At 48.3% G+C, this 16,614-nt stretch overlaps 1 protein-coding gene across 5 annotated transcripts in view; it reads left to right on the top strand.

Annotated features, from left to right (window-relative positions):
• The first annotated feature begins 339 nt into the window (after positions 1-339).
• Positions 340-16,614, top strand: part of Mtss1 (MTSS I-BAR domain containing 1) — a 140,779-nt gene continuing 124,504 nt past the window's right edge. For 2 of the 5 annotated variants that reach the window (XM_028753892.1, XM_028753891.1), the window contains exon 1: positions 340-893. In XM_028753892.1, the coding sequence (XP_028609725.1) occupies positions 822-893 (72 nt within the window). In that variant the 5' untranslated portion in view covers positions 340-821. The remainder of the gene's footprint in view (positions 894-16,614) is intronic. The other 3 variants (XM_028753890.1, XM_028753888.1, XM_028753889.1) reach the window with 3 other exon arrangements.

Raw genomic sequence — 16,614 nt, 5'->3', positions numbered from 1 at the left:
TGCCATTGTGGGCGGCTGGACGCTCACTCGCCCTCCCCACTCAGAGACCCCCGCACGGGGCGCTCTGAACGTCCGGGAGACGCACACCGGGCTCGCCTACCCTCGCGCCAGCTCCTCCTTGCAGCAGGCGCCCTACACGCCTCTCCGCCGGCGCGCGCTCCCAGCCCCGCCCTCGGGCGGCGCACGCACCGGCCGTGAGCGCGCGCCATCCCCGCGCTCCCGCGCCAGACTCCCGGTCGCGAGCGCGCGTGCGCTCCTCGCAACAGCCCCGGGAGCTCCGCCAGAGCGAGCGCGGGGCCGGGCGCACAGGAGTAAAAAGGAGGCGGCGGCCGCGTCTGCGAGCAACAGATCCGGGCGACGCGAGCTGACCTCGTCTGCTGCTGCCCTATTTCGTTCTCTCTTTCTTTATTTTGGAGTTTCAGGAAAAAAAATTATATTTGGAAAAAAAAATATATATATTTTTCTTAAATGGCGCTGGCCCCGGGTCAGCGGGCGGTTTTCTCTGCACCAAGATGGGCTTTGCCGTTTCCGTCGTGGGCACCCGTGGTGGCTTGATTGTCAGTCTTCTTCGGACATTTTTGAGGCCAGGAGCCGAGCACTGCACGTAGGCGACTCGCCCTCCAGAGCGGCTGGGCGTCTCGGATTGGGACTTGGGAGGCAGAGTGCAGTAAATTGCGAGCACCGCGTGCTCTCTGCAAAACCGGCGGCGAGCCGGAGGTAGGTCGCTCCCAGGGTGAAACCGCTCCCGGGCTGAGCGAGCCCGGCCCCGTGCGCAGTGCAGCCACCCCGAGAGCGTGTCCTGTCCCCGCCGCGCCGGGAAAATGGAGGCTGTGATCGAGAAGGAATGCAGCGCGCTTGGAGGCCTCTTCCAGACCATCATCAGCGACATGAAGGTAGGACACCGGGGGCGCGGCTGCTCTGACCTCGCCGCGGGGCTTCCCCTCCACCGCCGCCGGCCAGGCCCTTGCCTGCGCCGTGGCTGCCGGCCACCTGCGGGAGCTCTGGAGACCCGGGTGTCACCTGCTCACCCGCCGGGCAGTCCAGGCTGTGCTGGGTCACTGGGCAGGCGACTTCCCGAGGGGTAGTGGAGAGAGTCTGATGCCACTTGCCAACCCCTGCATTCATAATCCCAGGGGGCGACACCATCTTGTTCCTTTGGGGGATTAGGGCCCTAGTTCCAAGTTTTCCATTGTCTGTCCCTGGACTGAATGTCTGCAACCCGTGGAGAATGGACGCCCTGGAGGACACCTGACTCCCTGGGTTTGGGGTGGGGTGCTTAGCGCGGTGGTAGAGCGGTAGTGGGGGGGCCCTGCTTGGCTGCAGGAAGGAGTCTTCCGGCCTGGGAGATTGGGTGGCAGGGTTGTTACAAGCTTGGCTTTCAGGTCTGCCTGGAGTAGGGGAATCTGAACAAATTAGTTATTAATTAGTCTGTTCCAGAGCTGCTGATGGTGTTCCCTGCCTTCCCCATGCCCTCCCCCGGGGCTCGGCGCAGAAGTTCCCAGGGTAGTCTTTCAGGGACCCGAGGTTGAGAGGCTTACGGAAGGAAGGCAGGGTTGAGGTTTCCAAAACTACTATACCCAGCTCTCTCAAACACACATCCACACCCCACTCTTCTCTGGGAAGGATTGTGTGTGCGTGTGAGTGCGCGCGAGTGTGTTGGGGGCGGGGAACAACACCCTAGCCTTTTCCTGCAAAGGGTGGGACTGGAGATAACCTGATCCTCCAATGTGGGTTTTCTGGTGCTCAGAGGTAGACCGTGACTTAGGTTACCCACCCTAATGAAATAGAAGCAGCTCCAGGAGCTGCCTGGGTGAGGGAATTGGGGGCGGTAGGGGGGATTTTTTCCAGTGTATTTAGGGAGCTTCTCTTTGGCTTGAGGCCAGCCCCAGTCTGCCTCAACAGATCCGGGGAGGTGGTGTTTAATTAAAAGCTCGGCTTCCAAAAGAGTGGGCAGGTCTGGAAAGCTGTGCTGGCGGGTGGGTGTGGACAGCCCCTCTTCAGCCGCTGCCTGGCGCCTGGGGAAGCTTTTGTCTGATGAACTGTAAGGTTTGGAGAGGCCGTGGGCCATCGACATGACTTTGGGGAAGAATGTTCAGCTGTCGTGCCTGCCTCCTCCTTTTAGAACCAACTGTCACCTCATCCAGTGTGAACTTTGCCAAGGTGCTTGGTTGGTCCCGCTCAGGTCCATTTTGCAATCCTACCAAACTCGTGCCTTTTGTCAGAAATCCTTGTAGCCTAATCTGTAGCCAGAGCCTGCTCGCCCAGGAATGCCTCTAATCCAGTCGCTTGGAATTAGATGGATTAGTCTCTTCAAAGATAGCCCCTTTCATTCCTTTGCCCTCAATTCACATTGAATTATTGAAGTGTTCTTTTGAACAAAGATTGATGCCCCTCCTTGGACTCTTGTGTTTATTGTTAACTTAAATTTCACCCACTTTATTATAGTCAAAACAAGATTTGGTTTGAGGCACACACTGTATGTTGTGATGTACAGGGGAGGTATTTGAGATGGGTTGGTAAAGCTGCCTTTTTTTTGGAGGAGGTAATGATGTTTCCAGTCCCTGAAGAGAAATGAGGAATCCTGGGATCTAAACTGATCCCTGACTTCAGTTCCAGAATAATCACACCTGGAGTTTTCTCTGCCTTTGATGATGATGATGATGATGAAGATGATGATGGTTGTTTGTTGTTGTTTTAATCCAAAACCAGGGCTCAGTTCTTTCCAGTAGGTGGTTTGAACCCAAAGACCTTCAGAAGGTAATTCTTCCCCAAGGATGGGCTGTGCCATCTTCCATCCAGCATCTGGGTGCCTGGTGTAGGCTCTGCGTAGACATTTGTAGGTGGAAGACACACTGCTCTCTCAGTGTTGATTCTAGTTTCTCTTTGAGTTTGGTAGATTTTTTTTTTCTCACTTGACAGTAGAATATTTCAGACTGAAGGTACAGCAGGAGGGAGGTTACATTGTGCTTGGATTCTGAAGAATTCTAGGCTCTTTGGGGAAGAGAGGGATGGGGGATAGCGTACTGGTTGTCTGATTTCTAAGGTTGTTGTATGAGTAAGGGAACTGCTGAATATTTTTTCATGGAGTTTTCTTCTTTAGAAGACTTCTTTATGGAGTGGCCAGCGATGACAGTTCAAAAGAGAAGTGACGAGATTAAATTGGGCTTTTGAGGACAGGCAGCATAGGATATATGGATATGTGGGGTTGTCAGCAAGAAAGTCAGCTCTTGGTGTCGCCTGGCGTTGTGATGACCTCCTTGTCCTTCCTATCTTTACACTCATGACCAGCTTATCATATTTTTGGTTCCCTTTCTGTTGGCTTTTAGGGAGAAGCCATTTGGATTGTCATCTCGGTATCATTTTTAGGTGATTTTTTTTTTTTTTAAAGTAAGGTTGAGTTGGGGTGAGAGAAAGGCTAAGAACATTTTTTTTTTAAATAGCTTTGGAGACTTCATAAATGTACAGCAACACAGGAAGGGAGTCAATTTCCTCTTTGGAGAAAATAAAAAGATAACAAGAGAGTGGAATAATTCCACGCCTGTGCCATCCATCTTCTGAAGCAAGGAGCCTCAAGACACAGCAAAGCTCTGGAGAATTCTTTGTGCTTCCTGCAAAGATTCTCCATGGGGCTGAGTCCTGGGCCCACAGGGCCTGTGTTTATCCCTTTCAGGGGTAGGATGAGGAAGAAGTTATCACTTTGCTTCCATTGGGATCAAGCCCCAAGGAAAGCAAACAGCAGCTGCTAAAAAACTTACTGATTCCTTGAGGAGAAGAAAGCTCTGTTTTTCCCCTTCCTTCCACCCTGCTGTGGTGGTGGTCACTAATGAATGACGGTGTGCAAAATCACTTACTGGCTGTCTTCCCTGAGATCCACGTAAATCACCCTCAGAGCTCCGGAGGTGACTGTTGACAATTAGAATCTTTTTTTATTTCTATCCAAGTTCTGGACTGAACTGGCTCTTAGTAAGGTAAACAGATTAGTGTTGTTTGTTTTGAATCATTAGACCAGAATTTGACTATGTTTCTGTGCTTTTTGTGTTCCAGAGACTTTGCTAGCCAGACTTAAAGAGTATCTCGCCCTGGAGACAGCAGTCTTCTTTTAATAATTAACTTTTATTTAAAAAAAAGACACAAAATCAAATATTTCCTCATCCTTGTTGCTCAAGCACCAGGATGCCGGGGGCTGTGTTGGACCTGCTGTGGCTAGAACTTTGCCCTGGGTTCAAGTTTATGTAATATGGGTAAGCTAAAAAGTACCCAGTTGCACCTGAATAAGCTGTTCCATGTGTCGCTTTAGACAGGGGTGTTCTGTTACAGGCACCTGTGCTGAGCAGAATAGTGGCCTTGTTCAGTTCCTCCAGACTGCCCCCACTTCTGCTGGCCACCAGTATCCTCTGTCTGAAGGTCTGTCTAAAATTAGAGCTGCCAAAGGGACATCTTGAATTCCACAGGGATCTTGCTGTGGGTCAGAGACACACGGAGATATTTCCCCTCACCTCTCATGAGGTGACAATATAAGTATCAGGTCTGACACCATGCTGTGACTTTACAGCTGCCCTGTTCACTGTAGTAAGAAGGACTCACTTCCTAGCTCTTTATTGAGCCTCCTATGTAGATGGCCTTTCGCTAGGCCCTGCCCTTGCTCCTTTCCCCCCCCCCCCCATACAATATGGCTGCAGGCAATGAAGGAAGGAAGGTCTGCAGTTTACTCAGGGGAAGGGCGTCCATCAGTCTTCTTGGACTTCTCTTTCAACTTGCTTCAAAATAAAAGGGGTTTCTGCAGTAAGATAATGAAAAGCCAGCCAGGCGACCAGGTACTGGGAGGGAAGTGGGCTGTTGTGCGGAGAGGCTGACAGCTACACAAAGGCAGAACAAGCAGGGCCCTGTAATGGACAGATGGGCCCCATGTTGGCTTTTCTCTTGGCAAATGGTTGTGTTTGGCCAGGGTTTTACAGCTTCCTCATTTTGGGCCTGTGGGAGAAGAAGACAAAGTGAAGATGTCATACAGTTGGCAGTAGGAGCTGCCCAAAGAGGGCTCCTCCTTCTCTTCTAAGGGAGATCAGTCTTTTGGGAGTTCAGGGTGTGAATCTTGTCTTCCTTTGGAAATATGTTACTTTGGGGGCTTAACTTAGCTATTCCGTGGGGAAAGCCCTTTTATATTCTGTCAAATAAAGTTGTTTAGAACTTGTTGCTCAATGTCCTGAACCTTTATGCTTTGGAATTCCATAATTCATAAAGGCCCAGATAGAGGGTTCATAGTTTGCGTGGAAGATAGACTGAGCTCACCTCTGGTCTGGTTCAGCACGCACCTTTCTAGAATAATATATGTCCATCTCTGTGGTATTTTATTTTCAGCTGTCTTGGACCACCAAACTGCTGTGATGTCAGGAAGTCAGACCCAGCCTCTCTAGCTGTCACTTGCACTGCACATACACAGGGAACACTGAATACAGGCGCAGTATATCTTACATAGATCCTGTCTTCCCAGCGGCTGACTGCCTGCTTGCCCTCTGACATCTTCTAGCCCAGCTTGGGCTGTAAAGGAAAAAAGAAGAAAGCCAAAATGATACAGTCAGTTTGGGCAGCTCACTTGAGGTTGCTAAAATGCTCGGCGGGTGAAAAGGTTGAAACTATTGATCCATTCGATGCTTTATCATCTGTATCTAAGCTGTTTCCATCTTTGCAAGGACTGGTGAGAACTGGCAGGGTTCCTTGTGAGATGAGACCGTTTAGAGGTTCCCATTGGGAGATGGAAAAATGAGCTCATTTTAAGTTCCCCATTACTCCTTGGAATCGCCTTCAGGACACTTTCCCACCAAACCCACACCTCTGCAAAAATAAAGAAATTGCCTTTCCCCAGACCAAACAGAAGCCAAACAGAAGACAGATTTTGGATGGAGTCATTCAGAACACCAGGAGGACATATTTGGGGCCCCTTAACTGGAACTGGCCGATGCCTTGAGCAGTTTAATTCAGATTTACAGATTGTACTGCCGATACGGCCTTATTAAATAGCAAATGGAGAGACAAACAGTAAATTAATTGGCCGGGCATTCAGGAAGCCTATTGTATTTGATTGCCGAAGCTCTCCCTTAAATTAGATGCAGAATTCAGGTTTCTTGTGAGTATGTGTGCTCCAGAGACAAAACAGGCCTCTCGTCCCCAGCTAGCCCTAATCCAGAGTCTATCCTGAGGCTGTGTCCCCACCTCTAAGCCCTCCTGCAAGGCCTTGGCGTGACTCATTCTCTACGTCAACCCAGTGTGGTTAGAAGTGGCCGTTTTTTTACCCGTTGAGAGATTGTGAGATTTGGTTGTTTAAGACACTCTGGCGTGTCACCGGGCACGTAGTCGGTGCTCATTATTCATTGCTTAGGGCACACAGTGTGTAGGAAGGGACTTGGAGAAGGACCTACTGTGTGCCAGGCTTCTACTGACAGGCATGCATGATTTTATATCATACACACACACTTTGCAGATGAGAAAATGGAGGTTTGGGCAGGGAGATGCAGTAACTTGTCTGAGGCCATAGTGAGGTGGAATTTCTGTTCAGACCTTGTCCTCTTTGGCCCAAAGTGGAGCTCATTAAGAACTCAAGGTATGGGGAGAGCTGATATATTTCTAGAAGATAGCACTTCATCTGTCTGAGCTGACGGGAGGGTCATAGAAGGGACTAGGGCCCCTGATCTTGAGGTGTGGGCTTGAATGGAGATGCTGTGGGTGGAAGTCTCTAATGCAGCTGTTGCCTCTGGAAAAAAATATTTAATTTAAGGAGTATGAAGAGAGATGGCTTCCCTCTTTTCCCATTTATCAATTACATTAATAGAAAAATTCGCAGTGTTCCTCCTTTCTTCCTGGTTCTGTGGGAGCACGAGGAGGCTCCCCTCAGCGCTTCTCCTGGTCCAGGTACAAAGCTCACGGGATCTCCTCACTGACGGCTTGAGAATGGAGTCAAGGTGTCTGAGGCAGGGCTGTACTCTCATAATCATATGGATTAGGCAGGTTCACCCAAAGTTCACATGACTCCTCAGAGTGAACTCCTTACCTCAGACTCCTTCTGTGTCCAGCCCCGGAACACGCCTGTAAAAGAGCTTTCTGTGTTTAATTACGTCCTGGTAACCCTCCGGTTTGGGCTGAGTTGGTAGAGTCCTTTCCCTTGGCCTCCCCAGAAAACCACCTTCCTGTATTAATTCTTGGCCTTGGTCTTAGTCTATAAGAGGCTTCTTTTCCTGTCTTAAGTGGGGGAAAAATAGTTGAGTGCCTTTTAAGCTATGTGTCTTTTTATTTGATTCTTTGCCTCAAAGAATGGACAGGAACAGAAACACTGGCTTGCTTAGTGCCAGTAGCTCCTGGAAGGGTAGAGACGGACAATAGATATTGTTTGGGACTCTCTTGCTGCCACCTGCCACCTGACAGGACTCTGCAGGGGCCAGGGTAGTGGGTCTGACCAGAGTAGGAGGTCTGGGAATGTGTGCCCTTTGGGTGGCCCAGCATGGTTACAGAAAAGACCCACTGAGTGCCGTGGGAGACATGAAGCCTGGGTCTGCTCCCAGAGTCCCCGAGTTCACGCTTTTGGCAGCACCTTATTTGTTAGGATTTTGAAAGTACTAGGTCACCAGGGTTGAGCATCACTGAGCCATCCGGCCTCCCCTCACAGATCCAACCCTGTCATGCCGCGTTCTTGATCTCACCCAAGCAAAAGAAGAACCCAATAAGATGCTTGCACAAGGATGTGAACAATCTCAGTATCACCTAATTTGGTCTTCAAGATAGCCAAACAGTATGTTTTGCTATGTGTATCTCACCACTATTAAAAATTAAAATAAAAATACAGCAAAATACTAAGTAATTCCAGTAAAACTCAATAGAAGCTTATTGAGAAATCTTTGCAGTTTTTTTTTCCCCAATCTGTAATATGCCTGTCTAATGTGCTGTTCTTTGTTTGGAAATTGTTGGATATGTTAGTGTGGCCGAGGTATTGAATTTTTACTCTGATGTACCTTTTGCTAAGCATAGTGGTGCTATACTGCACTCCTGGTATTTGGGAGGTAGAGGCTGGAAGATTAGAAGTTCTGAGTCGTTCTCAACTCCATAGAGACTTTGTGGTCTGCCTGATTATGAGACTGTCTTAAAATACAAAAACGAACGCCACCAATAAAAGTACATAAGAGTAACAAATGTATTCTTTTAGTTGTTTGCATTTAAATAGCCATGGGTGGCTAGGGGCTACTTCACTGACAGGCAGAGATCTTAGACACACTAAGTGCTGTCCCGCCTTACAGTGTGGCTTCCTGCCGTTCACCTTCTACCTCTCCCATCAGGATATGACGCTTGTCCACATTCTGGAGGTCTACTGACCAGGAACACAGGCAGCTAAAGGAAACCCCGAGGCTAAGTTTCTCAGTCTCTAGGAATCCCGGTTTTGTTTTTTGTAAGATGGGTGTAATACTAATGCCTGCCTTTTAGGTTCCTTGAGCAGTCTCTGAAATGCAGATTTATTTACCTGTGAAAGAGTCCCCTCTTCCCTTTCATACATGCGTCCAGAAATTAGTTACTGTAGCCTGTAGATTGGGAAGGGACTTAAGATCTAGGTAGTAATTATTTCTTTGCTGCTTCAGGCAAGCACTGTCTCACCCTTTTTGGAGCCGTGTTAGAGCCTGTAGCGGAGCTTCTAGAAGTGGAGAAGTTAAAACGTTTTGGGTTTTTGTTTTTTGTTTTTTTGCTTTTGGTTTTTCGAGACAGGGTTTCTCTGTATAGCCCTGGCTGTCCTGGAGCTCACTCTGTAGACCAGGCTGGCCTCAAACTCAGAAATCCGCCTGTCTGCCTCCCAAGTTCTGGGATTAAAGACGTGCGCCACCACTGCTCGGCCAAGTTTTTGGTTTTTGTAAAGTCACCCTGAGTACATCAGAGCCCTCTGGCCTAGCACGGTCTACCGGGATTCCATTTCTCTATATGCAGACCTCACCAACTGTTCATAAGAGGGTGGACTGGGAGAAAAAAAGGCATTCAGAGATACTGAGGACAGGGAAGGGAGGGAAGAGTTGGGTTGCTGAGCTATCTTTTGTACCTCTTGGTTTTCTGGGTGGTCATCACTTGTCGTCTCTAAGTGGGTTCCGGCTCTGTCTCCAGTATTGAGTCCTCCCATCAATGGCTGGTCTTGATGTGAGCGTCTTCCTGCTGTCTGAAAAGCTGCTCTTCAGTCTGAGCTTGGCCCTGGGCCCCAGCCGACTGGCCCGTGTGTGTTCACGGGCCACATGGTCTCTGACTTCCTTAGACTCAAGGCTCCTCAGTTTCCCACCCCATCATCTCTGCCTGTTGAGATCATGTTCATCCTCCCAGGTACCACAGGGAAGGGTCCTCTTCTTGGGTCCTTCCTCCTGAGAGCCATTCTGTGAGGTCATACTTCTTCATAGTCTACTGGATAGTTACTAATTTCAAAAAGTGAATTTTCTGGGTGGTAGTGGTACACACCTTTAATCCCAGCCCTCAGGATGCAGAGGCAGGTGGGTCTTTGTGAGTTCGAGGCCAGCCTGGTTTACAGAGTTGAGTTCCAGGAAAAGTAGCTACACACAGAGAAACCCTGTCCCCCCAAAAAACAAAACCAAAAACCAACAAAAAAAAAATGTGTTGTTTTTTTTTCTTTGAAGCCTGGTTCTGCCACTTTTTGGGGCTCTTTATTCTGGAAACCTTGCTTTCCTGAGCCTTGATTTTTTTTTTTTTTTAAATCTAAATAATGGGAGGTGAGGGGACAATATTTATCTCAAGGATTAAAAGAGAAGGTAGATGTTTCACGCCAAATGGTTTGGCGTGAAACACATGCCAAATTAACGTTCTTCCTGTCTGTCCAAGCTACCTCAGTCAGTCTCAAGCATCTGCAGCCTGCAAGTCCAAAATCTGAAGCTTTATTTAGCATCTATAAGAGGACTCTCCTCAAATGCCAGATTTTTGGACATGCTAGACTTGAGCCTTTCGGATTCAGGGAAAGCTATACAAATCTACATTAAAACTCCTGACATTTGGAATCAATCCTGGTTTCTGGTATGTACACACACACACACACACACACACACACACTTTTTTAAAATTAGAGTTCCTTGCTGGTGGTGACACTCGTGTTTCGGAAAAGTACAAGTTTGATACTACAATCCGTATTTGTGTTTCAACATTCAACATACAGATAACGTTGAAGAATGCAGTCTGTGTATTCTGCAGTCTGATTATATGCTTGGGGGACGCAGGGCATGGTGAGAGAGTTGGAACTGTGAACAAGCCTGTCACAGGCCTTGTCTTGATCTTTATAAGAGTCACAGGCAAGACATCAATCTTTACTGCAAACATACTGCCAGGAGTCCACACAAGAATTTGTGGGGATGTTGAGGAGTGCCTCTAATTTCCACTTGGGCTGGTAGGACAGAATCCTAGAAGATCTTTGGTCTGGGTGACACCCAGCTGACAATTCGGTCACATTTTACTTGTATAATAAACGTTTCTATGGTGGGAACTACCGGCATTAAGTGTTTGACACTTTAACCCAGCTAGGAAGAGACTATCTTCATTCCTGTTCGTTCTACAGATGGGGAGCAGGGCAGCAGAGAGAGGTTCAGCCATTTGTGTAGCAGGTGAGGGGTCAAGCCCAGGCTGTGTGACATCCTGTGACATCTGCTCTAGGACTGTGCTCTGTAAGCCACTCTCTGTTGTCCCCCACAGTGTGACATGTCACATTTTCCCCCTCGTGGTCTGCGGTGGATGCATTTCATCCATCTGATGGTTTCAAGTATGCCATCAGGATTCTGGATGTATCACATGCAGAATCTAGATTTGCCTCTGGGCTGCTTCATGAAGCCTTGTGGGATGGAGTGGTGGGTTGAGCTGAGAGTGCTTGCAGTGCAAACATGAGGATCAGAGTTCAAATCCAGAAAACGCTGAGCACGTCTGCATTCTCCTGTAACCCTGGCACGATTGGAGGCAGAGAGAGCTGGACACTCCAGATCCACCTCTGGCCTGTTCATGTTAATGGATGTATGTACCCACATGCATACATGCATAGCACTCTATACCTGCAGGAAGCTTTGAGGGGCCTCAAGGGACAGAATCCAGTAGTTGGCCTGAAATTTTTTAACAGTTAGTAGACCCATCTGTTGGTGCCTCTAGCTTATCAGTGAAAAATGTAAGTGGAGAGTGATGGAGTCCAGTGTGGCTGCCTCAGGATGCAGGCTCTACTTGGGGACCCCACTCCAGACCAGGAGACTAAGTGCCAACCAGGAGCCGGCAGATCCTTGCATTTAGGAGCTGGCAGTGGGGTGGATTAGTTTCCAGGGAGACCACGACTGCATTCTGAAGCCTGGCTCTTTGCAGCTGAGCATGCTGCCATTAAGGAAGTCTTTGAGTTGGGTTTAATGGTTATTCTTTGTTTTGAAGTGACTGTTTACTGAACCTTCAAAGCCAACGCCACAGCAGGATGTGATCTGGGACCTGAATAATTGCATCAGACACCCCAATAGGAAGCAGGTACTGAGGAGCCTAGCCAGGAGTAGCTCAGGGCCAACCCCTAAGTCCCAGCCATTGCTGGGAGGACTGAGGTCTTCATTCTGCAGCCTGGAGACGTGCAGTCCCTTGGAACCTGGTTCCCCAGGAACTTGGCCTGTTTGATGGTGCTGGCCTTAATTAGGGACACCCTAATTAAGTCACTGAGGAGGCAGGTTTTCGTTCTTTCTTTTTTTTTTAAAAAAAGCAAATGTTTTGAGAACATTTCATGAGGGATTACTTCTGAAAGATTACACAAGTTATATAAAATTAATGGAAGAAAACCTAGAAACTTCAATTAAGTGAAGTTATCCAAAAGCACCAATTGCAAAGTGGGTTATGTACTTACTCAGGCTCACAAGAGTCCAGACAATTAAAGGGCTATGAAACCTCTTTTTCATCCAGTCTTCCCTTTCCCATGCAAGGACTTATATAAGCTATGCAAGTTTCTGTGACTTTGTATATCTATAGTAAATTCTACTGGGGACACATTTGAGGACCTACTGTGTGCAAGGTCCGGCTTGAAGTGCCGAGGATATAGAGCAGCAGCAAACAAAAGTGACAAATTCTTGCCTTTCTGGAACCTACTGTCTAATGGAGTGAGTGACAGATAAGCGATCAATAAGTGGCATCAATTCTTAAAAAACAACCCCCCCCCAAAAAAAACCCTCTTTGTTTATTTTTCATTATTATTTATTTTTTGTGTATGGGTGTTTTACAAGCTTGGTGCCCTGGGAGGCCAGAAGAGGGCATTGGACCCCGTGGGCCTGGAGTTACAGACAGTGGTGAGCCCGTGTGGGTGCTGGGAATTGAACCTCAGCCTTCTGTAAGGGCAGCGAGGAGGTGCTTTTAACCACTGAAACTATCTGTCTATCCCCATCTGCCTATATGCTAAAAGGAATCTGTGCAGTGCCACAGTCAGACCTGTATGCCTTCAAGAGTGATGAGGGAGAGGAGAGTCTCCAGGAAGGGGACACTGAGTAACAACTTATGCTCTGTGGAAGAGTGGTCCAGTCTGTGCAAAGGCTCTGCGGTGGGGAGCTTGCCTCTAACCCGTGTTCAAGCTAGGCTGGGTTTTCGCTGTTAGAAGCAATGCTGCAGTAAGTTCGTGGGTTTTTCGCAGGTTTCTGTTTTTCTGTGAAGGATTTATCTGTGGCCTGAAGGAATGTACTTCTCAAAGCTTCTGGAACCCGGTGCTGACTGTCTTGCAAAGCATGTCTCTGCTTACATTCCTGTGTCTGAGCGCTCATCTTCCAGATTATTTTGAAAGAGGCTGGCCTTGGACATTAATGCCAAGAGCTTGCTGAGTTTCCAGTTTCTAAGGCTTAGGGGTAGGACATACCGTCTTATCTCGGGCTGTGGTCCTCCAGTCTTGCTGTTGTCTGGGTAGTTCTCAGAAAGCAAGAGTGTCTTCACTTGCAGATTCCTAGGCCCACCCTTAAATTCTTTGTTGATCTGGGGTGGGGCTCAGGAATTTGCCCTTTTAACAAACCCTTACTGATTCTCTCTAGGTTTTGCAGGGATTGCAGTAAGGGTTTCTGGAAGGGGAACTCAGGTCAACCTGAGCGGCCAGAGGCTTCCTCTGTATAGTTCATGAAGCAAGAGGTTCTCTGTCTTGTGTGTGTGTGTGTGTGTGTGTGTGTGTGTGTGTGTGTGTGAGAGAGAGAGAGAGAGAGAGAGAGAGAGAGAGAAATAGTTTCACTCCACCATGGATATATCTGGAATATATTTCGAGCGGACATTTTGAGTCATGCTAACTATGACTTTAGGAAAATGCTTTCCTTCCTGCTTTCTTTCCCTCTTTGCCAGGAAAACGTCTGCTTCCTCTTTAAGAGTCAGGTGAGACGTTTGGGAAACTCCCAGTAACTGCCCTCCAGTGCTTCCTTTTGTAGCTTTGGCATCAGTGGACCCTGTTATCTCTGCACGGCTGGCCCCTCACTCAGTGCCTGCACATAGTAGATACTCATTTAATGTGCTGTTTCAGAAGGCTGCCATTGTGTGCTGACTCACTAAAGCAGAGGTGAGCTCTGTGTGCTCTTCAGCCCTTCAAGCACAGTAGCTTCATAATCATCCTCTGGGGGAAGGAACTGGCCATTAGCATCGTTTACAGATGGAGACAGAGTGGCACCAGGTGATGAAGTCACTGGCCTCTAAGGTCACTCAGTGAACAGATCTGAAGTTGGGCCAGCTGACTCTCTTGTCAAGCTCACACTCTTGAGTGTTTGTCTGTCAGGGCCCTCTGCCCCGTATGAATGATAGCCAGTGGAAACGCACGCATGCATGCAGGGACATATTGTAAAAATAAGCGTAGCACCTTTTGTGGTCCTCCAGGGCATCTTTCCTGGCAGCGTGAGGTAGGAGTTGGGTGATGAATGAGGTGTGGTCTTTGCCTCAAATGGAAACTGATTCAGCACAGTGTGCCCAAGGGTAGGTCCCGGGGTGGGTTTGATGAGTTTGTGAACATGTGCTTGCCTTCTGGAGGGTTGGGCAAACAGAAATGGTAGCTAGTGGGGGATGCAGAATCTCAAAGGTCAAAGTCATTTTCGAGTTGGTGGAGGCAAGTCGGATCGGGTCTGTGGAGGAACGAAGTGGAGAGGCATTTGTGTGAAGTTGGGGGTCCAGACTTCAAACTTTATGGGGGCTCTCGGGTTATAGTGTGCTTTGCTGGCCATCTTGGGGGATATTGACAGACAGGACCTGATTGACAGAGCAACAGCTTTGACGTCTGCCCACGAGGGTTCCATGGGGCAGGTCTCCTGGGGAGACTTAACTGCAGAGACATTTCATAGGTGTAAGAACTGTAAAAACCTGCTTTAGGTGCTAAAAGAATGAGCTCTCCTGTTTCCTGATGTGGAGAGCCAGCCAGGTGACCTGATGAGCTAATTTAATTTCCTTGTCTCCAGAGCCAGCAAACCTAGCGGCAGTTAATACAGTCAAGCGGGAGTCGGGGCAGACCCTCTCTCCTTGCACTCCTTAGGTCTGCTTCCAGGCACATACATCCCTGGGGTTGCTAAGAAGCCCTTCGTGCTCCCTTTGGTGCTGTCCACAGAACGTGCTGTTCTAATGCTGCTCATGGGTCCTTCTGGACTCCTAGGTGGCTAACTGACCCCTTCGAAACGTTCTCAGGCATTGTAAAGTGCACAGGCAACCACTACCTTTCCTCTGGTGGGAAGGACTGTCTCAAGTAATAATTGAAAACAAAATCAGGGTGATGAAAATCTAGGGGGGTGTGTGTGTGTGTGTATGTGTGTGTGTGTGTGTGTGTGTGCGCTTGCGTGCAAACTTTGGAGAATAGAAAGTAGAGGAAGAGGAGTTCTGTTTGCAGAGAAATCTGGAGTATGGAAACACATATGCTACAAAAGGTAGAAAGGACCCACAGTGCTGGTACTGTCATCCCAGCACGCAAGGGATCAACCTGTGAGCATCACAGGTTCCCCAGCCTAGTCATGAAAACAAGTTCCAGGCCAACCTGGACAACATAGAGAAAGCCTGTCTTAAAAGGAAAACAGACAAACAAAATAAATCAGATCCCGAATGCTCTTTGCAGTTGTGAAGCACAGTAGGGATACCCTGGTCTGGCCAGGGCTGTCCATTGGAAGTTTCCACAGTGAGAGCCCTTCTAGATCTGCCAGTACTGTTGACACTGAAGTCTGGCAAGTGGGACCGGAGGGACTAATCATTATGTTTTAGTTCCTTGTAATTTAAATTTAAATAACCCTCAGTCCCTAGTGTTAACCCTCTTGGATAGTTCATGATAGATAGATTATAGATAGATAGACAGACAGACAGACGGATCGATCGATCGATTGATAGGTGGGAAGAAAAGAAATAAAAAACCAAAGCAGATTTGAAGATGCAGTTGATGTATTTGCTTAGTTATTTTAATTGTTAAGTGGAGACACACCCATATGTTAGAAAACACCCTGAGCATCTGACCCAGCAATGTGGGTGCCCTTGATTTAATTAGAGTGGGTGAGCTTGAGAGGGAGCATTCTGTGAGGGAGGGGCCAGCTGGATGGGGCCCGCCTTTTGTGGGCGTGCCTTCTCTTTCACAGGCAGATTCATTGCTGGTGTACTTGGGCTAGTGTATGAGGTTGGGCGGGGGAAGGAAGCAACCATTGATTATCCCCAGGCTGTCATCCCTGATGGACAGGGATAATTAGTGGATGAGGCAAGTCCCAATCAGAAAATAAAAGCCAGGACTGGTATTTATGATGAATGGGTTCAACCAGTGCCTTTCATCTGAGGCTCTTAGGAGACTGCATCTTGCAAGCTAGGGTGAGGACGTTTAGTTTGGGAGACAGAGGCTCTGGCAGGCATTCCTGAGCCCTGGCGCTAATTATGCACACCCACTTCTGGAAGCTGAATGCATTCCTGAACCCAGAGATGCTCGACCTGGGTCAGAAGGCCCAGATCTCTCTCCTCGCTTCTTTGCTTTTTTGTCTCCCCGGAGGCTAAGCTCACCCAGGAGGACTTGGGAAGGAGACATGAAGCTCTGAATGACCCATCCCAGTGCCTGTGGAAAATCAAGGATGGGATCAGATCACTCACATTCGTCCAAGCGACGACAACCGACAGTGTTCCTGTGTGGCTCAGGCTTTTCTCTGTACAAAGGGGTTTTCTTTGTTTTGTGGTGGTTTTTCCATGGCAGTCCTGACCGTTTCTAGGGTGATACACAGTTCTCCCTGGGCCTCAGCATTCTGTTCAGGTGTCCATGTGGTGCCAGAGTTGTGCCTCTGTTCTTCCTTGCCTCCTGTAGGACACACATCTGAAGTGGGACCTAATGACTGGCTGAGTCACTCTGATACTGTCTTTCCCTCTGGCTACTTGGACTCCCCGGAAATTGTCATCTCTGTAGTCGGATACGGCACCAGATAGTTTTTACCTTTCTCTGTGTTTCTGTGCCTCAGTTTCCTCATATATAAAGCAGTAGCAGCACGGGCCTTGCTGCGGATATTTAATGAGAATGCAGTGAGGATGGACTCCTCAGGGAGTGTTCTGCGCTGTCAGCAGCGCTCAGGGCTCAGGATACATACCATCTCCCAGGTCCCCCTTCAGAGCAAGGAAAGCAAAGTCTGCATTTTTCCCAAATCT

This window comes from Grammomys surdaster, unplaced genomic scaffold (genome assembly GCF_004785775.1).
Source record: "Grammomys surdaster isolate TR1022 unplaced genomic scaffold, NIH_TR_1.0 125974, whole genome shotgun sequence".
NCBI lineage: Eukaryota > Metazoa > Chordata > Mammalia > Rodentia > Muridae > Grammomys > Grammomys surdaster.
This window is presented reverse-complemented; position numbering and strand designations above follow the sequence as displayed.